General features: G+C 46.2%; 1 protein-coding gene and 1 long non-coding RNA gene across 2 annotated transcripts; both read right to left on the minus strand.

Annotated features, from left to right (window-relative positions):
• Positions 1-19,038: 19,038 nt before the first annotated feature.
• Positions 19,039-20,942, minus strand: LOC127321927 (uncharacterized). Its single transcript, XR_011752018.1, has 2 exons — positions 19,865-20,942; positions 19,039-19,533 (listed from the first exon to the last, which is right to left on the minus strand). It is a non-coding gene; the product is annotated as an uncharacterized lncRNA (long non-coding RNA).
• A 4,070-nt stretch (positions 20,943-25,012) lies between these two features.
• Positions 25,013-27,918, minus strand: LOC127321976 (chaperone protein ClpB1-like). The gene is made up of 6 exons (XM_051350927.1): positions 27,264-27,918; positions 26,817-26,977; positions 26,386-26,726; positions 26,007-26,283; positions 25,725-25,922; positions 25,013-25,649 (listed from the first exon to the last, which is right to left on the minus strand). The coding sequence occupies exons 1-6, from the start codon at positions 27,901-27,903 to the stop codon at positions 25,449-25,451; spliced, it is 1,818 nt and encodes a 605-aa protein (XP_051206887.1). The 5' UTR covers positions 27,904-27,918; the 3' UTR covers positions 25,013-25,448.

The raw sequence follows: 27,918 nt of genomic DNA on the forward strand, positions 1-27,918 counted from the left end.
TTCAATATTAAAATTTCAAGGTTGATAGTTGTTAGTACTGGAGCTGTAATCCATCCAGTTTTCTTGGTAGAACTTTTAAGAATAGCAGTTGGCGTCTGTAATTATTTTGGCTTCAAAGAGATAAAAGATTCATGCTCCAGATCAGAGAAAGTAACATGGAAAAGCTTGTACAATCTCTGTATAATTGAAGTACAGCTACATGGGGCTGAACATGTCATATATCCAATACATTGTATACATGACCTTCACATTATTCATCAGGAAAAACTTAACAATCGCTATATAATTGACGTACAGCTACATGGCTGAACATCTCAGGTCCTGCTTGTCGTTGATAGACAAGGTTGGTCGCCGGCGGCCACCGACTCCGTGGGCCAACACTGGTGGACATCTATCTCGCTCTCGAGATGCTTCCGGCGAGTAAGAGCCCACCGTGCCACTGCTGACGAGGAGGAGCCCCTCGAAGGAGCCCGCGGCGGCGCATCTGAAGAAATCACCGTGCCAAGCCACCAAAGGCGACCTGACCTTGCTGCGCCGCAATGGTGCACCTGGTCACTCGCGCCCCCTCGGAGGACCTTGCTGTCGCCCCGTCAAGAGGAACCTCGCTGCTCGCGCCGCCGATTTGTCCGGCCCCGCCGTCGCTCTGTAGCCCAAGAGAAGAGATGGGGATTGGGATGTTTCCGTGGGCCATTTCCGGTTTTTTTTTTCTTTCCCGTAGCCGTTTCGTTCTGATTTCACGCCGGGCGACGGGATTGCTTCCAGATCGGACGACACGTCAGCCCGTAGCATTTTCCCGTAAGTTTATTGCGAATTTTTTTTAAATAATACGAATTTTTTATTTAATTCTACGAATAGCGTGCGATTTTTAAAAATTGCAAAAGTAGGACTCGGTCGGCCAACAGCAGGCCGATCGGACTGCCGCGGGCCGATCGGACCACAGCAGGCCGATTGCAGGTCGCGGTGGGGGCCCGACAGACGCCGTCGACGACAAGACCTTCTGTCGGTCTGCAGTCCGATCGGCCGCTAGCATCCAAACCGTGGCATGGCCCCGGGCCACGCGCGCGAGCGCCACTCGTCGACACGGCCACGCGCTCCCGGCCACCCTTTTCTTCTTTCTTCTTTCTTCTTCCTCCTCTCTCCTCTCTTCTTCCATTCTCTCTTCTGCTGCTTTCTTCCCCTGGCTGCACAAGAACAGCTCGAAAACTTCAGCATATTTCGCAGATCCCTAGTGATTTAGCCAATAAAACTTCACCATTTTGCGCTATTAGTTGAGGGAAGCTCGATCTACAGTATGGGTTAGGTTTTGGAGAGGATTGGTGGTCTTGAAGCAAAGAATGGTGATGAAGTGGTGGAGGTTGGTGGTGGTGTAAGGGGCTGAGCTTCGCTGGTTCATGGTGGTGCTGAGGTGCTGCGTGTTGTTCGTCTTTGTTCGTCTTTCCGTTGGAGAGGCTGCTCACGCTACAAGGGTAAACCCTAATCTTTGCATATTAGTGTTAACTGTGTAGGTTAATGTAGGCTGGTTTTAGTGTTAGTGTATTAATGTGGGCTGGTTTTAGTAGTTGACGCAGACGCATTTTTTTTAGGTGAGCAAAGATGACAGATGTAGTGAAGATAGTATTTTATTATGGTGTGGGTACTGTTCGATCAGATGAAATGGGAGTAAATCTGAGTGAGTTCAAATCTGTAGAGATGAATATGACTGCTCCTAGAACATGGACAATTGAGCAGGTGAAGGACTGGTTGATGTAATGTTTCGGGCTTAATCCTGAAGTGCACACGGTGGGTGTGCATGCATTGTGGACTAAGTCGATATCAAACATTTCGTGGTATCTGAGGCCTGTAGATGATACCTCTAAGTGGGTGAGCTGGTTAAAAGGGTCTGAAAGGAGAGGAACTAACCCTGTGGCATTAGTTCTTCCGGTGGAGAAGGAGGTAGCGCCTCCTGAAGGCGGTTACAGTGGAGGAGGTGGTTACGAATCAGGCCAGAGCAGTGAAGCACCCGGCGGTGGCGGTGGTTACGAGCCTGAACAGAGCAGCCATGCGGAAGATGTTTATAGCGGCCAGGGTGATGGTTACAGTGGAGAAGACGGTGAGGTTGATGGTGACGAAGAAAATGGATACAGCCAGAACCAGATGGAAGAGGAAGATACAGAAGGTGAAAGTGATGCTGACGATTCCGATGAGTCTGATGATGGGGAGGAGGTGCCTATTCCAGGCAGATGGAATCATAACTTTTCGTCTGCAATGACAATCAACGATGGTCTTGATTCTAACTGGGAGTATCACCAGAACAATGTCGCCGTAGGGGCCATGTTTCCGTCGAAGCGACATATGCAGGATGCAATAATGAAGTGGGCAATGGCGAGTCAGAGGCAGCTGAGAACAACCGTGTCATCTGGAAAATACCTGACGATGGAATGTGTGGACATCAATTGTCCCGGAAGGGTGCATGGGTATGTTCCTAAGTATGACACAACATGGCGTGTGAGCGACTTTGTGGCACATAGTTGTGAGCTTGCAAGTATCCTAAATGATCATTGCAACCTGTCGTCTAATCTCATAGCTCGGCTGTTGTACACTGAAATAGTGGAAGGGCAAGCCATGAGAGTAAACGCCATCCAGAAGAATGTTAAGAAGCATCATTTTTACACCATATCTTATGGCAAGGCTTGGAGGGCTAAGCAGAGGGCGATAGAGATGAGGTTTGGTTCGTTTCGAGACGCATACGACGCTGTTGTTCGTTTGCTGCAGACGCTGCAGGCGAGGAATCCAGACACATATATGGCCGCCGCCGTGCATGCAAGGTACCCCGGCGGGATCTCTAACCTCTGCTATAGAGATTGTGCGTACTGGATGACACAGTCGAAGATCATCTTCGATGTGTCCGTTGAGATAATGTCCCAGCAGAGGATCATGAGGCAGTTCGGCTCTGCACTGGTCGATCCTCTACCACCGATAGCGGTTCTCCCTGCCTACGTCCACAAGTAAGTTCTGAGCATCGCTAAGTTTAAGATTGTTCATCATGGTTCGGCTAACCGACACAATTATTTTCTGCAGGTACAATAGGAAGGGTACTAGCCACTCCTCGACATGGTGGCTTCAGCGCGTTGGCTCGTATGTTGCTGAGTGGGATGGCGCGACAACACACGTCTGGCCGAACGATGAGCAGTTTGACCCACAGGAGTTTGACGCATATCTGCAGAGGTACACCGCAGCCACGCGAGTGCGCCTCATCCAAATTGATCGATCCAGCTGAGGCGCCACCTGCGTCTATGCACGATATGTACCCGATTCAGTCCACAACCGGTAGTCGACAAAGATGCGGTACGTATAACTTTCTATTCCACCATCATACTTGTCTTTTATCTATTGGGTTCTACGATTTATATGCTACCATCATTTTTCAGGTCACCGACTGCAGACTTACAGATGAAGTCGCTCGGTACACACGTCAAGTGTCCAAAGGCGCCTCTTCAGCGTGACCAACATGTGTCATGGTTGAGACGACTCGAGGACAAGCTACGCGGGATCTACTCGGCTATCACGTGCAGCCGTAGTTCCGACGTCGTTCAGCACCACCTCCTTCCACCGCGACCCTCCACACAGCAGCCAGCCGACGGCCACATCTCACACCGACCGTGACACCTGCACCACCGCCTCCCGGTCGGGCAGAGGTTCGTCGTGGCAGCAAGACACTCCTTCCGTCGACGACTATCGCACCGGCAACACGGATCACGGCCTCGTCTCACGCCGACGGCGACACCCAGACCACCACCTCCCGACCGTGCAGAGGTTCGTCGTGGCAGCAGCATCACACTCCTTCCTTCGACGACTTGCAAGACTATCGCAAGTCGCTTTCGACCGCTGGCAGCAGCAGTTAAGCCCCTTTCATGGGAGGAGCAGGATACACACGGGGTATGTAGTATTCTATATATTGTGTTCCATATAAACTATACTCCACTTAGTTTGACATCACTTATGTTTCGTGGCACAGATACACGCAGCACACCGCGTCCAATCCTTCATGGGGAGCTAGTGATCGGGATCCCGAGCACATGGAGTATTACAGCACACGCAGAACTATGCTCGGTATGCGCTCCTCCACCGAGCCCACACAGAGACACAAGATTTACCCCGAGTCCGGTTCCTGGATCCCTGCTCGCATAACCAGGGCTCCGGACAGGTTCGGTTGGACACCCCGTGCTACGCCGCCCCCACGAAACCCTAGACGCCGTCCATAATCTCAGATATTTATGTATGCTATGTATCAGATATTTATGTATGCATTATGTATCAGACTTTATGTATGAACTATTTATGTATGAACTATGTATCAGTACTCTCCTAACCCTAAGCGTGTCGTGCGAATGAAGAAAATAAATCCATACAACTAATCGGGTAGCAGCAAGCCAATTGGTTTGTAGCAGGCCAGTTGGGCACTAGCAGTCCAGTTGGTCAGCTATCGACCAACGAGTCAGACACTCTGCTCCACCACAGCAGCAGCCGACACCCAGTCGGTTTGCTGCTGTCCGATCGGCCTACTACAGGCCGACCGAGTCACACTTTTGGAAAAATTTGAAAACGCGCGCTATTCGTAGAATTAAATAAAAAATTCGTATTATTTAAAAAAAATTCGCTAAGTTTATTTACGTAGGTGTAGCATTGTCGGGGAAAGGACTATCTAAGGGTCTGTTCGGTTGTGGAACATAGTGGAATGGAATGGAACCATTCCATTCCAATAATCTGGAATGTCACGGTTCCATCCCGTTCTTGCGTTCGGTTGGACAAAAAGAGATAGAATGGAATGGTTCCCAAAATTGAGGATTAGCCCTAACTAATTTGGAATTGGCAATTCAACTAGAGAGGAAAGGGGCCAAATCGCCCGGCCATGGCCGCCGCCGCTGCAGGCCGTGCTGTGCCTGGCCCGGCCATGGCCGCCGTCGCCGGTCCCGGCCGCGCCCGGATCCCGCCGGATCCCGCCGAGGGCGGCGAGCACGGAAGAGCCCGGCCGACGTTGATCGCCCCGCCGCGCCGGCTGGCTCCGTCCGCCTCGGGCCGGCGTCTCGGGCTGGCTCCGTCCGCCTCGGGCCGCCACGCCGTGGGCCGCCGTGCCTCGGGATGGCTGGCCGCTGGCGCTGCTCCGGTCGCCGCGCCGCGCCCCGGGCTGGCTGGAGAGGGAGCGCGGAGGAGCGCAGAGGAGGGCTGCGCAGGGCCGCGGTGAGCTCGGAGGGAGAGAGAGGAGGTGGAGGGAGAGAGAGAGATTAGCGTGAGGGAGAGAGAGATTAGCGCCCGTTCCACTCGGTCCGGCCGTTTTGGCCGGACGAGTGCGTTCCGGATATGGAGCGAATATTCCCTTCTGAGGAACGCCCCGGTTCCGTCCCAGTTGACAACCGAACACGAGAATGCCTCCTAGGAATGGAACGGTTCCATTCCGTTCCACTATGTTCCACAACCGAACAGACCCTAAGACTAGAGTGTTAGGACTTCTTTGGTGGGGTAATCAAGGCAGCATCCGCTCACAACTGCTATATCATCTTTGAACGGCAGCACATGTGAGACTGAAGGTGAGCACGGGTGAAACAGCAAATGCTGCGTGTGGATGTAAGATCAAGTTGGTTAGGAAATTCACTGAAGACGATAACGTGTGTTTAGTTGAACATGACAACTGAAGATGAGAAGTTATGGTCAGTTGAAAATTATCACGTAATCCGCGGAGGGCCATGGCGGTACAGAGATGATGCTGTGCTGATCGAAGCCCTGAAGGAAGGGGAAGATCCTGCTACTCTAACCTTCACGTCTGTGCCCATCTGGGCACAATTCAAGGACATCCCCTTCTACCTGCTGTCGAAGAAACTCGCAAGAGACCTGGGTAAGAAAATTGGCTCCTACATCACCATTGATAATAACTCGCGTGGAGATATTTGCGACAAATTTCTCAGAGCCAGGGTGCGGATCGACATCAACCAACCTCTTCTTCGGTGGACTCCCCTTCTGGACGGGATTACTGGAGAGGAGGTGATCGTCCACATCTTCTACGAGAGGCTGCCAAGATTCTGCTTCTCCTGCGGCATCATTGGCCATGGAGAGGAGAGGTGTATCCTCCCGATGGAGCTGAGGAGCGGAGGGTACGGCAGGGAGCTTGGAGTCCCACCCACGCACGTTGAAGACCCGCGCCGCTGGTTTCTCCCTGAAACCACGGAGCAGGAGCGTCGCCAACTAGTGCCTACCCTCCCGTGGAACCAACCAGCCAGCCCGACTCCATCCAAGATCGACAACAACACTTGCCAGCAGGCGATCATCGCCTACGTTGCCAGGGAGGTTGGCAAACTCTCTGTCGAGGACCCGCTGACAAAAGGCGACAACGACAGCCCAAAAGAGGGCTCCTCCTCCTCCCTGCCTGCCTTGGCGGCCTCCACCCACCCACCTGAAACTGTGGTGGAGGCATCAGGAGAGGAAAACCTAGACACCTCCACTCCACCAGCAAAGAAGGGAACCTGGAAGAGGCAGGTTAGAGGAAAGGACGAAGAACAGAGCGAGCCGGAGAACACGCTGACAACCCAGGCCATTGTGCTGGGGGCTCCGCGTAAAAGGCATGAAAACGATGACCTGACTTTGCACCCTCAAGCAAAGAGGGTCGTCATGCAGGTCCCCTCGCTGGAGGTGTGCCTGGGAAAGGAAGCTCTGCAGCAGTTGAGGAACGAGGAAGGTACAGACCGTATAGGCTCTAGAAATGTGCATTGTAGAGGTGCTTTTGCTATGGTAGAGTCGGAACAGATAGAGAGCGAGTCTCTAGAGATTGTAGCTGAGAGTAAGAATGAGAACAATGTAATAGGGAGGGAGGGGGCTGAGAGGTTGCTGCTCATTGAGAGCGCTCAGAGCACACTAGAAGGCCAGAGTACTCAGAAAGATAGGAGCAAGAGGGATGAGGGTACGGGAGAAAGTAACCTGAACGCAGAGGGAGATGCTGGCCCCCAGAATGCCGGCAGTAAGTCGGGCACCGATGAGGGTGCCTGGCAGGCCCAATGAAGATCCTTGTCTGGAACTGCCGAGGTTTGGGGCAGCCTCGGACAGTCCAAGAGCTTTGCCGCCTAGTGCGGGAGCATAGACCCAACCTAGTCTTTCTGTCTGAGACTAGGCAAAATAAAGCCCTGGTGGAGAGTGTGTGTAGACGCATCGGCTTCAGCAACTGCCTGCCGGTGTGTGTCGAGGGTAAAGGAGGAGGCATTGCCCTCTTCGTCAGTTCTGATCTGAAGATCGATTTGCTAAATTTCGGCCAGCACCACATTGATGTAATAGTTCAGGATCAGATTGGAATAAAATGGAGAACCACTTTTGTGTATGGTGAACCGCGTCCCTGTGATAGGCCTGAGTTTTGGAAACTGATCAAGCGTATTAAACCTCAGTCTTCGGAACCTTGGCTAATGTGTGGGGACTTTAATGAAGCCATGTTTCAGTCCGAGCACTTCTCAGCAAGAAGGAGAAATGCGGGCCAGATGGCAGCATTTAGAGAGACCCTAGAACACTGCAATCTCCATGATCTTGGCTTTGTTGGAACGCCATGGACCTACAACAACAAACAACGAGGGCAGAGAAATGTCCGTGTCAGACTAGACCGCGCCGTGGCCTGCCCGGCATGGTCGACCATGTTCCCTGATGCAACGGTGCACCATCTCACCTCGTCTCGATCTGACCATTGCCCGATCTTGGTCATCCTGAAGGAGGAAAAAAGGAGCAGTTGTACAAGACGCCAACTCCGTTATGAGTTGATGTGGGAGAGAGACAAGTCTCTGTTCGATCACATTGACCAGACTTGGAGCCAGCTTGGTCCTGCTGCTGACCTTGCAGGTATCCATGACAAGCTTAACTCCACCATGGCCTCTATGGATAAGTGGAGCAGAGACATGTTTGGCTCTGTAAATAAGGAAATAAAGGACCTGAGAAGAACTCTTGATACACTTCAGAACCGGGATTTCTTCAGAAACCAGGAGGAAATAAAAAGAGTTTCTTCTAGGCTGGATGAGCTTCTCTTAAGGGAGGAAATTATGTGGAAACAACGTTCTAGGATTGAATGGTTGAGAGATGGGGACCGCAACACTAGGTTCTTCCATCGGAAAGCTTCAGGTAGGAGGAAAAGAAATAGAATTGTAAAACTGAGAAGAAATGATGGGTCATTTGCTACAGACGAAGAAGAAATTAAAAGGAGGACTCAACTATTTTTTGAGTCCCTCTATAGAGAAGACCCGGAGATTGACCCGTCTCCCCTTCTGGAATCCGTGGAACCTGCTGTCACGGACCTGATAAACAGTCAACTGGTTGCTGAGTTTACTGAAGAAGAAATCGGCGATGCTCTGTTTCAGATTGGACCGCACAAAGCACCAGGCCTGGATGGCCTACCTGCAAGATTCTTCCAAAGGAACTGGGCTCTCTTGAGAGCAGAAATTTGTAAGGCAATCAAGAAGTTCTTCCATGATGGTGAACTACCTGATGGCATGAATATGACAAAGATTGTGTTGATTCCAAAATCTGATGAAGCTTGTGATCTCAAAGACTACAGACCCATATCCCTTTGCAACGTGATTTACAAGATCATATCAAAATGTCTTGTCAACAGAATTAGGCCTCACCTACACGGTCTTATCAGTGACACCCAAAGCGCCTTTATCCCGGGAAGACTCATCTCAGATAACGCTCTAATAGCGTTTGAATGTTTCCATGCAATTCAAAGAAATAGGAAACCAAGTGAGTCTTTCTGTGCTTACAAAATGGATTTATCCAAGGCATATGACAGGGTCGACTGGACCTTTCTTAAAGAGCTGCTTCTAAAGCTAGGTTTCAATGAAAGTGGGTGAGCTGGATCATGACCTGTGTTACCACGGTTAAGTTCTGCGTCCAAGTTAACGGCAACCTCACTGAAGAAATCGTCCCAACTAGAGGCCTGAGACAGGGGGATCCCCTGTCCCCTTATCTATTCCTCTTTGTGGCTGATTCCTTGTCAAAAAGGATTCATAGAGCAATCCTTGATCAACACCTCAAGGAGCTGAAAATCTGTAGAACATCGCCAGGGGTTTCCCATCTAATGTTCGCAGATGACTGCATACTTTTCTTCAAAGCGGATCACCAGCAAGCAACTATTATAAAATCAGCCATCACAACTTTTGAAAAGGGTTCAGGGCAGATTTTAAGCGCTAACAAGTGTTCTATTATGTTTGGTGACAGTTGCCCCCTCCAGAAGCAAAATGAGGTTAGAAGCATCCTGGAGGTGGAACGGCAAGACTTTGAGGACAAATACCTCGGACTGCCTACCCCAGAAGGTCGCATGAAGAAGGGTAAATTTCAACCACAAAAGGATCGACTGGGTAAAAAGCTCTCGAACTGGGCTGAGAGGTTTATGTCAATGGGTGCAAAAGATGAACTCATCAAGTCAGTGGCTCAAACAATGAACAACTATGTCATGAGCGTGTTCAAACTTCCAGCGGGGTTCCACGACGACTATACCCGCATGGTAAGGAACTTTTGGTGGGGAGAGGATGAAAAGAAGAGGAAAGTGCATTGGGAATCGTGGGACGTGCTTACCAGACCAAAAGAATTTGGAGGAGTGGGTTTCAGAGATATGAAGATCCTAAACCAGGCTATGCTAGCTAGGCAGTGTTGGAGGATCGTCTCAAATCCGAATAGCCTTTGTGCAAGGCTACTAAAATCCATTTACTACCCTAATGGAGACTTCCTGGATACTGTGTTTAGACAGGATGCATCTCCCTCTTGGCGTGGCATCGAGCACGGGCTAGAGCTGCTCAAGGAGGGACTAATCCGGAGAGTTGGGAACGGAAAAGGAATCAACATATGGCGGGACAATTGGCTGCCAAGAGACTACAATCTGAAACCAAGAGCTGGTAAAAGTAATACTAGAGTTCGACGGGTTAGCCAATTACTAACCAACGGATCCAACGAATGGAATCAGGACATCGTGAGAAGAATTTTCTATGCTGAGGATGCTGCCTGTATCCTTAACATGAGGCTCCCAGACCAGTCCAGTGAAGATATCATGGCGTGGCACTATGAAAGAAATGGTAACTTTTCTGTTAAAAGCGCTTATAAGTTGGCTTACAATCTTAACAATGGTACCAGGTGGATCGCTGGAGGGAGCGGAGCACAGAACAACGCAAGGAAAATCTGGAGTGTCATTTGGAGTGCCAAAGTTCCGGCCAAGGTGCGCATCTTTGGCTGGAGAACTGCACGCGATAACCTTCCTACATCAAGGAACAAGCAGAGAAGAACCCTGGAGACTTTGAGCACATGCAAATTGTGCGGTATGACCGAGGAGAACAGTTTCCATGCCACTGTTTCCTGTACCAAAGCAAGAGCGCTGAGGGAAAAAATGAGGGACTACTGGGATCTACCACCAGAGAAAATGTTCCAGTACACTGGAAAGGACTGGCTTCTAATTCTTCTTGATTGTTGCAGCAAGAATCAAAGAGCTCAGGTTTTGCTTGTTCTCTGGCGCGCCTGGCATATCAGGTGTGATGCTATATATGAGAAAGGTAAAGAAACTATAAAAAATTCTGTAAACTTTCTCTTGGCCTATGCTTCAGCTTTGGTCGATCATGTCCCGGTTCAGAGAGATGACAAAGGTAAAACTCCTGTACATCAGATTTGCACTCCTACTACTGTCTCTTGCTCGTATTCCCCCTTTGGAGATATATGCAGGAATCCAAGTTCTTGGGTACCACCGAAGGAGGGAACTGTGAAGATTAATGTTGATGCTGCCTTCTGTCCCAAATCCGGGGCTTCATCAATTGGAGCTGTTGCACGGAACAGTCAAGGTATCGTCATTGCAGCGGTCAGTAAACCCATCGGTACTTGCCAGGATGTGGTGGACGCTGAAGCTGAAGCCATTCTGGCGGGTCTTAGACTTGGATTAGAGCTTCAGGTGCACAGTCTGGTCCTGGAGTCTGATTCTCAGGTGGCTGTTGGAGCAGCTGCGAACAAGACTCTAAACAAGTCACGACAGTGGAGCACTTTCAAGGATATTGAAGAAGCCAAGTGTGGTATTCCTGTATGTCTTATGTCTTTCACTAGGAGAAAACTCAATGGACTGGCTCATGGCTTAGCCCATCTTGCTAGACAGTCTGGTATCTGTAATCACTGGTTTGGTGTAGTGCCAGATTTTATTGCAGAACTTGCTATGCAAGATGTTGTAAACACTATTATTGAGTAATGAAGAGTTCCCACCCCACAAAAAAAAAAAAAAAAAAAAAAAAAAAAAAAAAAAAATTATCACGAGCCGATAAACCAGTAAGAGAAACCTACTGTAGTTCTATGCATTATGATAGTACTTGAAGTAATCACGATGTTAAATTATTCGTTGACAATCATAGCTGAATTAACTTGCCGATGATTACAGTTTGCACCGGTTATCACTACTCAAGAATATTATAAAGCAAAGAAAAGCATTGTGTTTCATCCTGGTTAAGCATCAGGACCTTTCAGGAGACAAGTCCGTACCTCTGAAACACACCTTGGCAGTGAACATTTCTTGAGTATACAGGTACAAAATGTGATAGAAAGAGAATTTGCTCAAGAACTAGAACACCATGACTAAAAACAAGGATGTTTTTTTAACTCCGTGTCTGCCATTGATTAATTCTACATACTAAGGTGTGTCTCTCTCCCCATAATTTTCGCGCCGAAGGAGCTCAATGGAAGCACAATGGGATTCTGAGAGGGGACATGTTTTTTCCTATGAGGCTGTTCAGCCGACTCTTTCTTGTGAGTAGTTTCCATTCCTAAACTTATTGGCTAACTAATGCCACAAATTAGTGTTGTAAGCCGAAAGGCGATGTTCGCCCACCTTTTGGCCTTTCTTCTATCCAAATGATACGCTTTTTCATGGCGTATCCTTGAAAAGTTATCATGAAATTTTTTCCAAGCGATCACACGGATTGATTTTTATTACCCAGGGATAACGAAAATGGTTACAGCATTCCAGAGTTTAGCGAAAAAAGTTATCATGAAAAGTACAACGTTCCGCACATTAAAGGTTTTTGTAGCCTAGAGGGTTGAACAAGCATGCACTAACTTCGAAGATTTTTGCTCATTAACATTGCAAAATGTAGAAAAATATTTGTATATTCATCACATATGATCTTTTCCTAATGGCTCTCAAGCCCATACTGAGATGACACACTATCTTATTTTTCAAGTATAAACATAATCAAGGACACAATTAAAAACATCACTTGTTACTGTCAGTATCAGTAACCTCGAATAAAAAACACTATTTTCTCTAGCACAAAGTGCTATACTTGTTCTGAGGTGATATGTAATGGTTCAACAGGGAGTATAAATGAATCCGGAAAGTGCTTCCGGGGATCAAACTAACAGCCAGAAGGGTGGACCTGCAATCATTTACTGTCGTGCTTTATTATTTTCTTTTGAAAGATATACTACGAAATACCATTATCTAGTTTTTCATATCTAGAACGTGCTATTGACTTGCACCAAAGCCACAAGCTCTGCTGCCTGGCCACTTGCATGCCCCATTGCACACAAATGAAGAAAATTGCAGTTTTCAACCCCAATCTTGAGTTTTCTGTAAGCAAGCTGCACATCTGACTCAAAGACATCTACGAGCTTCTCGTTTTTGTGTGAAGAAAGTCAACTATGAGAGTCATGGTTCTAGTTTTCCGTTAACACAATTACAGAGAGTCAAGTTCCAATAGCTTATGTCTTCACAAAAACCTTGAACAATCAGATCCTCTTCAACTATAAGCCGGGCTAAAGGGATGCTCTCGAACTATCTGCAGATCGCGTTTACTACCGACTATTGGATTCAAATGGACAGCCTGATCACTTTGGAGGCTGTCTTAGTAATTAGACATTTGAAATATGTTTTTTGGACAATGGGTGTATCTACACCTATGAGCCAAAATGGATTTCCAACAAAGGGATATATATTCAGTTGTACTAGAAACTACTATGCAAAGCTAACCTCGATGCATGAGTGAAATTATTGTCCGCAAAAAAATTACAGTCCTTCGTCAGCACTTAGATCCACATCCCATATATTACAGGCTGAAATAGGAACAATTTCAGTATGGTTCCAAGACAGGAATCAGTTTTCTAGAAACAACCAAACTCTAGCACATGCACTTATCTGTAAGAGCAACAAGCCACAGTCTCCTTACCTCGAGACCATTGTTTCTTCCTCGTTCTGCAAAGTGCAAGCATTAAAGCATCTAAGACAGGATATGACAAAAAAACTTAATCACAGGCAGACTTTGTTTTCATGAGAAAATCGAACATTCCGCAAGTGTGCGTTATATCCAAAGTATTTCAAAATGTATCTCACAAAAATGGCACGTACTTGGATCTTAAAAAGGTAAACAAAGAAAAGTATGGCACTGCGCTTTCTCATATGACAGTCTCTCCAACAGTCAGTAATGTACCTCATGGCTAGTTAATCAAGCGGCTGTTAGAGTTAACTGTCAGTCACTGAGAAAGAATCAGTTCTGCCGAAAATGCTTGTACTGAAAACAGTAAGAGCAAAGCCCATGGTGACTCACACTGAGATCATTGTACATTTGTACATCTCAGAGTTAAACAAAATCTCCACAGTATGTGAGAAACTTTTTAACTCAAGTATCAGGAAGCAAAATCCAGTAAAATTTGATTTTGCTATATTGCAGGCTTTGGTCAAGACTAGAAATAAAGGTAAAAATAAATGCACAGTTAAGCAGTTTTTTTTCTTTCGAGCCATACAAGAGGGCTGCATGTATTTCATTAGAGAGGAGAGGAACCAGTACAAGATCAAGGAAAATAGAAGTTGCAAAGACGGGAAACCGAGAGATGACCAGGACAAAAGAAAGTAAAACAGATCCAGTGCTACACGCCTACACCACACTAACAAACACTCCCCAAGGAAGAGCAGTCTGCCAAGGCCCTGTTTGTGATTGTCCGAAACAGAACAGAACTGTCAAGATCAACTGAAGACAAGATCCCAGAATATCACGATGCTGCTACAGTTCATCAAGAGATGACCAATGTCTTCTCCATCTAGGTTGCAAAAGGCACAAAAGACATTGTGGGGAAGGACTTGACGCGCTAATCGATCGGTGGCCCAGATCATTCTCCACACGACCAGACAAACAGAAAAACTGCAGCTCAAGGGAGCCCAGCCCCCCGAGATGCGTGAAGAGCTTCTGAAATCAGAAGAGGCTGAAAAAAAGCTCTGTAAACCACTTAACTGAAAGATGTCCCACGAACGACAGTCAACGGTGTTAGGAGAAATGAATCTGATAGGACACAAGATAATGGTGCAAGCAAAACATGAATCTAGGCAAGATCCCCATCTGAAATAAATCTGTACACGCCACTAACTTGGATGATCAAATCCAACGAAATTCAACAGAACAGATCAAATGACTTGACAGATTAAGACCGAGTCAAGAACAATTGGCTTTCACCCAGTACCTCGATCATGATCAGTTTCAAGATAGTGCCGAGCAACTCAAGAATTAAGCGGTTGAAGTCTTTCGATCATTCTATCGAACAGTAGGTGGGCTCATCGACGCTACTCATCTGAGACATCTCCAGGAGGCTGCACGCAGGCCAGGACGGCGGCGAGGAAGCCGAGACGCATCACGACGCGCGCCATGGTCGCAACTCTGGCGTCACCTTCCTCTCCATCGCTGTCTCCCGTGGTAGTGGTAGGCCAATGTGGATCCGTCCCTGGTCCCTGCTCCGGGTCGTCCTCGTCGGAGGGTCCTCCGTCCCCCTCCTCTCCGTGGCCGCCTCCCGTGGTAGCCGAGCGTGGCTCCCCTCCCGGTCCAGGCTCCGGGTCGTCCCCGTCGCAGGGTCCTCCGCCTCCGTGTCCGCGTCGGTGTCCGCCTCCGCGTCGGCGTGCGCCCTCCTCCTCCCCATCTGTGCATCGAAGGATATGGTATAGAAGCACAACCCTGCCTCGTCCACACCGATCGTCGTCATCTGCGGCGGGCGCCGCCGTAGCAACTCTCGTGCCGCCACGCCCATCATCATCGCCTCCAGCGGCGAGTGGCTGGAGCGCCACGCTGCCCTCCCAAATGCGACGCCTTGCGATCTCGAACAGCTGACTTAGCTCATCGTCTGAGATGCCTCCTCGTCCCAGAGAAAGGCGCCTGACGAGATCCAGGAGCTCTTCGACGTCGTCCTGCTCGTCGGGGCTGCCGAGCACATGAGGCCAGACGACCGTGCCCTCCCCCTCCTCCCACTCCTCCCACTGCACCTCCACATCATCAGAATCCAGAAGCTCATCCACGCGCTGGAAGTAGCGGGGCATACGCCGACGCATCACCGGCACAACAACGATCCTCGCCGCGCGAATCGTTCGAGTCCCCACCTCTGCGCGGCCGCGGCGCATGGGGAGCATCATGCTGCGGCGACGGAGAGAGGCGGTGGGAGGAAGGCGAAACAGATGACCCGCGGTGGGTGGCTGTCTCAGGTTCTTCTCCGGCGAGCAAGGGGAAGAAGAAATGAGCGGGAAGGTTTGTTGGGGGTGCCGGGAGGCCGTTATTCTGTTCGGAGCTCCAAATGATTTATAGAATCTTCTTATTTTATTTCCTTAGATCGAACGACAAGATTTCATTGGAGAATTTTATCTCGTAATCCTGCGTTTTTCTCTCCCTCTTGTCACAGAGTCGGTCCCAGTAACGCGCAGTTCACATTGTACTACCTCTACATCTATCCTTAAGTAAATGTTTTAGATTTATTTATATTTAAATGCGTCTTACATATATTTAAATTTTAATAAATTTAGGACATCTATTTGTAAACGAAGGGAGTACTGCACATCTGGTTTTTTTTTTGCCTACACCAAATTTAGTTTGCATATCACAGGTGAGAAGGTAATTGTTTTTTCGAATCCTTGTACAATGACATCATAGCTATTATTCTAAACTAGTGGAATGCCCGTGCTTCGTCACGGCTCCCTACCTTATGCCTAGTGTCACAATATTACATGGCCTCCCTATGTGTAGTGTCACAAATATTACATGTGTAAATAATGCGTGAAAATATTTAAGTACATAAAAAATAACCACATAGTATTTAAAACATCTTCAGATCATATCACATAATTTAGTGTAATGAGTATAAAATGCGACGATTGACAAAGTATTTCTTATATTATTTGTGACAACCATGCTCCCTTTACGCGACTAAGATATGCTTGCACAACATCAGAAATGTTGTATTCACCTTCATTAGCAAGGTACTTTTTTTCGATAAAGGGAATATATTAATATCGAGAGATACCAATTACACCCAGCCTCTGCAACAACGTAATACCCTAATGGTAGTACGGATGCACACATCCAAAAAAAAACTAAAAAGTAAAAAAGCAAGGTACTTAAGTATGTGTATAAAAAAATTCATCATCAACTCGTAGACATCCTGCACAAGCAATCTATGAGTTAGCATGAAGTTTTCTTTTCATAAAAATATAAGAATGTGAATATAGGGTACTCATGGTGCAAATTAGATGAATAAATCTTTTACCATCCCATAAAATCATGAATGGAAAAGTATTATTATCTTGGTCATTAAGACGAGAATGAAATAAATTTATTGTAATGATAACCATAGAAAATCACATGTCGGTGCTTGTTGGTATTGGAATACTGTGAGCGAGGGTATTTCCGTGGCTAAGAAAAAAAAATTGAGAAAAATTGGATTGTCCTGCTTTCTTCCTCACCCAACTTTCTCCCGACAGCATCGCCTGGGTCACTCACGCCGCATGCGGCTACTCACGCCGCTGGGTCACTCACGCCAGGAGGAACCCGTCCTCGGCAGCTCTCTCACTTACGTCCCGACCTCCGGCGCCGAGCCACTCGCCATCGGCCTACCAACCCTCTGGCACACGGTTCCATCTGCTGCCCCCTCCCTCCTCCCGCTATCCGGCGCACGGTTCTAGTTGTCATCCTCCCCGCCCTCCGACGCTGAACCACCCCTCCATCGGTTGCACGACCGCTTCTCCACCGCGGCAGGCGGCATTCTCGCTCCTACTGCGTGCCTGGACCAACCCGCCTCGATGGCTTCGCTCCTTCTTAACTCCCCTCCTACGATTGGGTGATGGCGTGCATCGGCATTCGCTCCAAAGGAGCTTTCCCCGCACGTCTTGCATGAGGATGCGACATGGCTCCACGTGTAGGGTGTCCACGCCAACATGGACCACCTCATCGCTGCGCATGCCTGCGGCCCTCTCCTTCCTGCCGCCGCTGCCACGTATCTCTTTTTGGTCATCGGCTTCGCCGACTCGATTGTGTGTGGTGCGCGTGTGGTAATTGACGCCGGTGGAAAGGGGAAGAGAGAATACCTTGATGTCAGTGGACAATTGCTAGCTGCTTGGATAACTCGTCGCTTAGTAGAAAAGGTCCGCACAAAAAACAAATTATATTTAGGTGTCGCGAGAAAAAGTTGCAGGGTTATTTGGATTAGTAGCCGTATATAGCTAGGTTAGTTAGTTATTTCTTGAATCGGTTAGCAATTTTGGTGCAAATCAGCAAGTTGTTGTTTAAGAGAAACTTGAAGACTCTAGGTGGGGCAGGTGGCTACACCTTAAAATTTAAAATTTCTAAATGATCCACATGTTGTATTTCGTCTATCCTATCGTCCTAGGTTACATTTTCTTGGTTGAAGTCATACAGATTAGGAATGGTGATAGTGTAGGGATAGAATAATAAGGGACCAATTATAATTACCAATTCTTGAATTACATGATAAATCCACAAATATGGTTTATTGAATGCGATATATCACTGACGTAGTTAAACTGCGCTATGGATAGTTGCGAGTTTACAATCACTTAAGGAACTTTGCTTGCATACAGGCTCATTGTCATAATATTTGTGAAAAGAAATCAGAAACAAAGTTGATAAATTGGCATTATATGTACAATTTTTCTAGAAAGAAGTGGAATTTCCAGTGAACGCTTTCGGACAATTCAGCAACTTTATCGATTCACCTGGTTGATGATAAGATCAGATAATAGCTGTCCTTATTGTTTGATTAGCATGCGAAGTAATCATTTACATGATTCTCCTTCTGGCCATCATTTCTTGATCAATTCCATTGTTCTCTTATTACTCTACATCTGGTTGTGGGTGAAAATTGATCTTACCCCTGTTATCATGCATACGCAGGATTTGTCAAAAAACAATTGAAGTGGGCTTTTAGTATGACAAGCCAAGATTATTTCAATACTTTATAAAGCCCTGCAGAATCATGTTTGTGAGCAGAATGACAAGCTTCTCTGCTGCACATTGGAGATGCTTAAATCTTTTGCATCAAGAAACGATCATATATTTTCATCTGTCTCTGATTTAGATTAGAGTTTGTATTGTCACAACCATACTGGTCTTCTTATGCAATGATCAAAGGCTCCATCCAAATCTTCCTCCGAGCAAAACGATTATTAAAGGCATCTTGCATTATATAAGGCATCAGATGGTGAGCGGTGATGAGACAAATCCCTTCAGTTGGTAGTCACAGACTAACTTTTGAGCGCCTTCAAATAAATCATTTTTCATAATGTGTTAATTTGAGGAGAGTGAAAACATAAAATGATAATGTAGCTCAGACAGACTGGCTTGCATTATATTTTCTGAATGTAGTTCAAACTTCAGACAGACTTGTTCTTACAATTATTTCATTTTATGAATTCTTGCTGCAAGATTGTAATGTGCCTGACGTAACATATGGAGAAACGCAGACATTAAAATTTGCTTTGAGCAACTCAAGACCAAAGCATTGCAACTGAACTGTTGGGATAGAAGTTGAGCAACTCAAGACCAAAGCATTGCAGTTGAAAATTGCAATTCATAAGAATAATGTATTATAATAATATGTATCGACATTTGATGATTATCTAAACATTTTCAGATAAGATACACCATCACATGTATACAGTCGGCTACAATCAGTAACATTTTAAGTCAGGCTAACTGAACATAAGATTGCGACAAGTTAAGAGAAATAGTTTGGTAGGTTCATCATGCTAGGATATAATTGATCATAAAATAAGTCATGCTATAATTGTGATGAATCCAAGTACAGGTTACGACAGATGGATTTACAGAATGTGCCTACATTCCATAAACTGGACAAATCATGTATTGCAGATAATAATGGAAGTTTGTAATTTATACCTCCTCACTGAAAAACAATATCAAGCTGCCCATGATTTATATCTCCTGGATTAAAAAAATCAAAGAATTGGCACCTCTGCCCCAACCATAGAGAGCTGGTAGAGCCCATCCTCTTCCCCATTGAGTCCACCACCATTGCCATGAGCGCCATCAACGTCCAAGCAACCGATTTCGTGGGCCTCATGCGTCTCCGTTTCTACGATACTGCCATGCGTCAAAACTATCTACAAGAAGGAAAACCCAATCAATTTAGCATCTTGCACCGGCGAAGCCTCACCAGCGGCATAGGAGGAAGCACCACTGCCGCTGGCTGTCTGGACGCTGTCCGCCTCGACCACCAGCATCTCTGCAGAACCTAGCAGCAGTAACAAGCAGCTATTGGAACTAAAACTGAAATATGATCTATCAATTTCATTAGCAACCATAGAATTATAACTGAAATTTTAAATAGAAAAAGTAGTAGGACGTTGATATGAAAGTATAGACGTATATATACTCTTCTACATCTTGAAAAACTAATTTGCGATGCACTTGTTTCAGGACTCATTTCATATTCACGTTGTTATGCTGGTGCAAATGTTCGATGAAGAAACTCTTCCAAGAAACATGTAGGAGTAATAAGATCAATCAAATGTAGGAGATTTATTGGAATTAGCTTTTCTGCAAGACTGTACACACTCGACTACCTGAGTAGCCATTGCCTCCACGCCGAGACCACGACGCCTTGTTCCTCTCCTCCGGCCGCCCACCACGACCTCTTCTCCCAGCGCCGCCTCGCTCCTCTACTCCGTCCTCCTCCCCAACTAGTACCACGACCTCTCCTCCCCGCCGGCACCACGACCAGCCTCTTTGCATCTCCTTTTCGATGCCTGCATGCTCAGATGCTCTGCTCCGACTACCGCATCGCGCCTCTTCTCCGGCCGCCCACCACGACCTCTTCTCCCAACGACGTCTCGCTCCTCTACTCCGTCCTCCTCCCCAACTGGTACCGCGACCTCTCCTCCCCACCTGCACCGCGACCAGCCTCTTTGCATCTCCTTTCCGCTGCCTGCATGCTCAGACGCTCTGCTCTGACTACCGCATCGCGCCTCTCCTCCGGCCGCCCACCACGACCTCTTCTCCCAACGCCGCCTCGCTCCTCTACTCCGTCCTCCTCCCCAACTGGTACCGCGACTTCTCCTCCCTGCCGGCACCGCGACCTGTCTCTTTGCATCTCCTTTCCGCTGCCTCCATGCTCAGATACTCTGCTCCGAGTACCGCATCGTGTGTCTCCTCTGGCCGCCCACCACGACCTCTTCTCCCAACGCCGCCTCGCTCCTCTACTCCGTCCTCCTCCCCAACTGGTACCGTGACTCTCCTTCCCGCCGACACCGCGACCAGCCTCTTTGCATCTCCTTTCCGCTGCCTGCGTGCTCAGATGCTCTGCTCCGACAACCGCATCGCGCCTCTCCTCCGGCCGACGCAACTCCGCCTGAGCGCGCTAGGACCCCGATCCCTTCCTCAGCTAGAAGCTCCGGCCGTCGCTAGGAACATCGGGTCGTGGACCTGCAAGCAGTAGCCTGCCAAGGAGAAAAACTCTGCCCGTCGATCTCCCTCCTCCCTCCTCCTAGATGCTTCCTCCCCTCGGCGAATCGATCGATGGAGGCGACTGGAATTGTGGAATTGATGGGGTCGCTCGGATTGGAGAATGGGATCATTTTTTTTTTTTTTTTTTTTTTTGACCGAGGATCGCTCGCATTGGGAAGTCGACCAGGAGAAAAATAAAAGTAGTACACGTCCTACTCCAACTCCCCATCCATCTAGTTTGTTTAGATAAGAAGATAAGTCTCTATCTCAAAAAAAAAAAAAAAAAAAAAAAAAATATGTCTCGTTGAGAATAATATAATACGGATCTGATAAACAAACTTTTCAGTTTGAACGAATGTTCTCAACCGGCATGCAACCAAGTTGTTATCCTTTTGGTTTTGTGGCTATTAACGTGGGAGATATCCAACAAATCTGTGGTTTCGCTGGATTGAACCTAATCATAATCTAAACTAACTGTGGATAAATGGCGAGCGTTTTAAGGACATAGTTGGAGAGGAGAGTGGGGTGTCATTTTCTGTAATTCATTCGATGTGTGACACCAGGCATACACAGCTTTCACTTTAATAGTAAAGATAAGTTGGGTCAACTAGATATAAAATCTAACATAAAAACACCAAAATAAGTAGAAGATAGAAAAATTAAAGAAGTAACCGACAAACTAAGATTCTAGTACATGGATATCCCATGAAGAGCCAAATCTCTAAGCATGTTCCAATCTCGAGTATTTATTTGTCACCTCCATCTATATTAACTTTGATCATCCTCTGACCCTCTTAGTATTTTCCATATTTTTAAAATATCACTATTGACTGATGCTTCTGAAGGTCTTCTTTAGATATACCCAAACCATCTTAGTTGGTCTTCAGCTAGCTACCGGTCGATCAATGTCACCCTATACTATCATGCATTATCTTGGTCCGTAATTAAGTCCTTTTCTTATATGGCTACACATTTATCGTGGAATGCACATCTATGCAACATTCAACTTTTGGATGTGTTGTCTTTCATGGACCAACATTCTTCTCCATATAGCATTGTAGGTTTAATTATGGCCCTGCACTAGCTTATAATTCATTGTCACTGATGAGTGCTTAATAACCCCCGCTCCAACGAGCTAGTCGTCTGTCATGACGATCTTGTCAGAAATGATTTCGAGTCACTGGAAAATGGCTTTTTTTGTTCTTACATTCGGTAGTGACAGGCATTAAAAGGCGTCCATCAGAAACTGGGCCGGTGGGGCCACAAGTTTGGACACGCTAGACGAGTCATTTCTGGTGAACTATTGTTGCTTGCATGTTAGTAAAATTGTTCAAACCCCAAAGACTAAGTTTTTTCCGTGGTTGTCCACTAGCTACTGAAGAGGCTGGAACTCCGGAACATCAATCCGGCTGCTAGCATTCCACCACGACAACCCTGCTAGCAGTGCAGCCACAACCACAATACTTCTCAGTATCCTCTGTTGGTCAGAAAGCACAATGCACATACAAAATAGACTATTAATCAATGAGATACATACAAATGACTAACAAGTACTGAACTTACATTTCATAATCAGAACAAATGACAAATCATCAAATTTAAAATATATTTAATTACAAAGTTCAAGAATTGCAAATTGTGCATCCTTCTTCAGTGCGCTCATCCTTCCTGGGCATGCGGTTAAAGTAGAGCTTCTTCATAAGCTTGGTTTAGTTTACTTAGATCTGCTCCAAACGTCGTATCTCCGGTTCACCTATGAACTACAAGTATATCTCGAGCTACACCTTCTTTGAGCTATGGCTATCTCTAAAAATGGCGTGGTGTTGTGAAGAATCATGTTTGTGATATGTGCCACAGCTGGAATAATCAGCAGAACCTCCCCAGGGCATGAATTTTTTACCTAATTCTTGTATAAAACACGCAACAGTATGATTCGTAGCAGGGACGGAGACAGGGGGCGAGGGGGGGCTCAGCCCCCCCTATGGTTTGGATTTTATGAATAATACCGCTCACTAGAACTGTAATTTCTTGCTGATTTAGCTTACTCTGCCCCCCTCATGAAGTTTACAACACTATTTTGCCCCCCTCAAGGTCGAAAGTTGGCTCCGTCTCTGATTCGTAGGATTAGGATCAATATGATCATCTCGTATATGGTTCCCCTCATGATCATGCAAATTAAATTGTTGCAAAGAGATGGAGGTAATTTATTAGGCTCCAACAATAGAGTGAAGCGAGGCAAAATGAAACTAATATCACATGAAATATACACATGACCACTAACAATGTCTAGACACTTTTAGCCGATACGAAGACCACTATATCGAAGGAACACACTGTTTAGAACAAAATTGTAACTTGCGATTATTATACGGACCAAGATTGGGCCAACAAACACATCCAAAAATCCGCAAAAATAGTCATATTTATATCCAAAGAGAAGCAATAGGAGTTTGAGAGTGTATAACCTTCTTGGGAACATGATTAGTCAAATAAGCTGGGTAGTAAGAAAGGCTTCATATCATTATCTGAGTGGCATAGATACGTAGGCAAGAAGAGTCAAACCAACCTCATACGTCTATGCTTACGCTCAACGGACCATTTTGTTGATGCACATGAGAACAAGAAACAAGGTGGGAAATACCTACTTGTTGAAAAGGGAATTAAGTTTATGATACTCATCCCCTCCCCCTCTGTTTGCATATCAATATTTTTTCTATCAAAGAGTCACTGAACGTGATGCTGAAAATCATGAAACTTCTAAAATACATCAGATTTATTTTTGAACATATATATCCAAGTGAACTTGCTCTAATCATCAATCAAACTAACATAATATTTCCATCTCCCAGTAGAAGTCTAAGAAGGACTCCAACCATCATAAAATATAAGTTCAAGAGGAAAAGTATACATACTAGATGACTAAGGATATGGAAGGTAATGGATCTTGGCATTTTGGCAAGCATCACAAACAGACTCTTTATTTGACTCACTAACATAAATATTATTGTCTTGAAGAACTTGATGAACCACATCCGAAGATGAATGGCCTAGGCGCCTAGGCAAATGCGGGGAAGTGGACTTGATGACACCATGATTTTGTTGTCCAGACGATGAAGAAGATGACAATAGCTAGGGATAAAGATGGCTCACATACATGTCAACCTTGTGGAAGAACCTTCCTCCTGTGTTGGTCCTTGATAAAACGAACTAGGACAATATTACAAAGGCGTGATTATCTTTTTCAAGATGACTAGTGGATAAAAGAATCCTTTTGGCATTAATTAGGAGCATGCAAGATATTTTTAAGATGCAAATCATGAGTAGGGGTACGAAGTAACGAGTGACCAACATAACGTATATCCATACTTGCACCATTAACTGTGTGTATTTGCTCGTCCTTATTGTAGCAATCCCGTAGTTTTGCAAGTTCACCCATGATGTGATCAGTTGCTCTGCAATCAGTATACCAATTTGTATCAAGTCCATAGGATCCAATGTCTGCTCCCGACGACCTTTCAGGACAGAGACTTGCCCATACTCGCCATCTCGTCGGCCAAACTTTTGATTTGACAAAAAATATACTACATCGATCTTGTTTTACTTTCAAGTTTGATTCATCTTAGTGCGGAGATGCATAATCTGTGCCTTAGACTGCGAAAAAAACATCACTCTAGATGTCTGCTAAACTTGTCTGCCCTTCGATCTTCATCAACACCTCATTGGACATGTTCTGCAGAAGATAACCGAAAAACTGATGATCCTACGAGATGCACTTTCCATGGTTAGGGTTAGGGACTGAAACCTCTATCGCATCCTTATCCTTGGTCTTCAGTTGCTTGTCTGGTGCAGCTACCAAACCATCGAGGTAGCCATAGAGATGGGCACCACAAACATCGAGGACAATCTGAGCTCGCCAAAGAAGGAAATTGTCTCCATTTAGTTTCTCGGAGTTGGTGGCGCTAAGGGAGCCAACGGTCAAAGTCGACGAAGAAGACGAGCCAAATGACATGGCAGCGGTGTTAGCGATGCTCTGAAACCATGTAAGAATATTATGGGAAGCGTACCCTAATTGTGAGTTGCCATGGTGCTTTATATTGATACGGACATACAAGAGTTTGAGGACATCATGCTACACATGTTGTTACAGAGTCGTATATGCTACATATGGTAATATACCTATAGACATACGTACAACTAGAGTACAATAACATTCAACAATCCCAACGATAAAACCACTCGCCACAACTTTACATGAGCGCAAACAGAAATCCCAAGAATATATGTATGGTATCATTTGTGTTATGTATTGTTCAGGCAAAGACATGAAAGAACTATCATCTAGTAGCCACACTTATACAACATCTTAATTCTTATCCATACATATGACAAGTAGTCAATCTGTTAGTATTTCGAAAAAGGTTCATGAATGCAGTTCACAACTTGCTTAATGGTTCTTCTAAAAATACCAAGATGAGGATAATGTGTTATCATCACAGGTACTCGGTCCAGTGTTCACTTTAAACTGGTTCTTGGAAGTTAAATAGGCACAAAACCTCAACCAAGACTAACATATTTTATAAGGGACCTAGCATGGATTTCCATTCTACTGTATGCGGCTAACTTTTTCATATTACTACGGATGTACACGCTTTTTCTGTTTGAAGTACAAGACGTGGAAAGTTAATGCAATCATCTCTTCATTTGTCAAGGAAATGTATCTTCCATTGCTGGCATGTACGGATCTGCCATCTTCTTTGCAAGTTCGTACTTTAACCCTTTCTTGTCGTCCATAGCATCAATGTAAACCACCGAGCCTTCACATATTTCTCCCTTGACAATCATATTGGAGAGAATTGTCATTACATTTTTCTGGACCCACCTCCTTATGGGTCTTGCACCGTACATCTGCACGAAACCAAATATGGTTATAAAAATAGTGAGAATGCAATATGGTGATTTTGACAAGATAGTTGTACTTACAGGGTTGTACGACTCCAATAAGATGACGTCCAACACGTCCTCACTTGCAGATAAAGAAATGCCCTTGTCAGCTAATACGGCAACAATGTTCTTCATTTGTATTCTCACAACCTCTCTCAGTTGGTCACGTGAAAGTGGATCAAATATTACTATCTCACTCAGTCTGTTGAGAAGCTCGGGTCTGAAGTGTTTCTGGACCTGCACAAATAAAGATACATATATATGAGAAACATGTGGTAGGCGACTTTGCAGCCTTTTCGTGTAACTTTGAGATTCACAAACCTCTTTCATGAGAAGGTCTCGTGAATTGTTTTTATTTGTCCCATCCATGCTTGCTGCTAGGATTTCAGATCCTACATTTGATGTCATAATGATGATAGTATTTTTGAAATCAACAGTCCGACCTTTGCCATCAGTCAACACACCATCATCAAGGAGTTGAAGAAAAATATTCGACACCAATGGATCCGCCTTCTCTACTTCATCGAAAAGGATGACACTGTATGGACGCCTCCTGACTTTCTCGGTTAGTTGTCCGTCATCTTCATACCCAATATAGCTGTCATATATGATAAAACCAAGCATTAAGATCAATCGAAGTAGTTAAAAAGTAGCACAAATTATATCGTGCAGAAATAGGAATCATATATCATATACAAACCTTGGAGGTGCTCCAACAAGGCGCAAGGCGCATCCCTTGTGGACATATTCAGACATATCGAACCGAAGCAACATCTTCTCACTATCAAATAGCTGCTCAGCAAGGGCTTTTGCAAGCTCGGTCTTTCCAACACCAGTGGAGCCTAAAAAGAGGAATGAGCCTATGGGTTGGCCAGGGTGATCAAGACCGGTTCTAGAGCGTAGCACCGTCTGTGCAACCAAGTTGACCGCCTCATCTTGGCCAATAACTCGTTCATGCAATCTGTCCGCTAAGTGTATTAGCTTATCTTTCTCCTTTTGATCAAGTGTGGTGATAGGAATTCCAGTCCATCGGCTTACAACCTACATTTTACAATTTTAGAGCATGCATGCCATACACGTGACATTGATCAAAACAATCAAAGCAAATATCTATGGGAAGACAATTCTTACGTGTGCAACATGATCGGGACCAACAATAGGCCCCTTCATTGTATTTGCAGAGCAGTTTTGGGCGTTGTCCATTTCTTGTTTGTCATTCTGCATTTTCTTTCTGGCTGCGGTGGTGCACGCGGCATCAAGGAGATCAATTGCTTTGTCTGGAAATTGACGACCTACAGTATAAACAGCAACAAAAACCTATGAATATTGAAACATGGCAGTGCAGGTGATTCGATCTGTCAATCACCATGCAGTCTATACTTTGGATAATATGAAGCACAAAAAAACATAGAACTAAAGTATACCATAGCAGTTGATCGGTCTGATAAGCCAAAGATGAAGTTAACAAGGATGGGTGCACACTATATATATGTAGCATGGGATTTTCGCCATAACCAATTAAGAGAATACCATCAAATATGCATGAGAAATTAAAATAGAAATCTCTGATGTTGGTACCTGTGATATAGCGGGCAGCGAGACGTGCGGCAGCAACAAGAGCGGCATCTTGGATGTCCACGCCATGGTGGTCCTGGTAGCGCTGCTTGAGCCCCCTTAGGATGTCAATGGTGGCCTCCGTGGTGGGTTCGTTGACGTGCACTTTCTGGAACCGGCGCTCGAGAGCGGGGTCCTTCTCGATGTATGTGCGGTACTCGTCGAAAGTGGTGGCGCCGATACAACGGATGCGGCCGCGGGCCAGCGCCGGCTTGAGAAGGTTGGCAGCGCTGGTGCACTTGGTGATGCCCTCGCCGGCGCCGCAGAGCATGTGCATCTCGTCGAAGAAGAGGATGGTGTTGCCGTCCGAGGCTTCCGCCTGGGCGATAACGCTCTTGATGCGCTCCTCGAACATGCCCCGCAGCACGGTCCCGGCCGTCATGGCACCGAGGTCGACCTCCACGAGACGCGCGCCGGCGAGCGCCGGTGGGACGTCACCGGCGGCAATGCGCTGCGCTAGGCCCTCGACTATAGCGGTCTTGCCAACCCCGGCCTCGCCGACGAGCGCCGCGTTGTTCTTGGTCCTGTGGCAAAGGATGTCGATGATGCTGTCCATCTCATCGTCGCGGCCGACGACCAGATCGCGGGCCACATCGGCGGTCATGTCTCGGCCGTAGGA

This window comes from Lolium perenne, chromosome 2 (assembly GCF_019359855.2).
Source record: "Lolium perenne isolate Kyuss_39 chromosome 2, Kyuss_2.0, whole genome shotgun sequence".
In the NCBI taxonomy this organism is placed as follows: domain Eukaryota; kingdom Viridiplantae; phylum Streptophyta; class Magnoliopsida; order Poales; family Poaceae; genus Lolium; species Lolium perenne.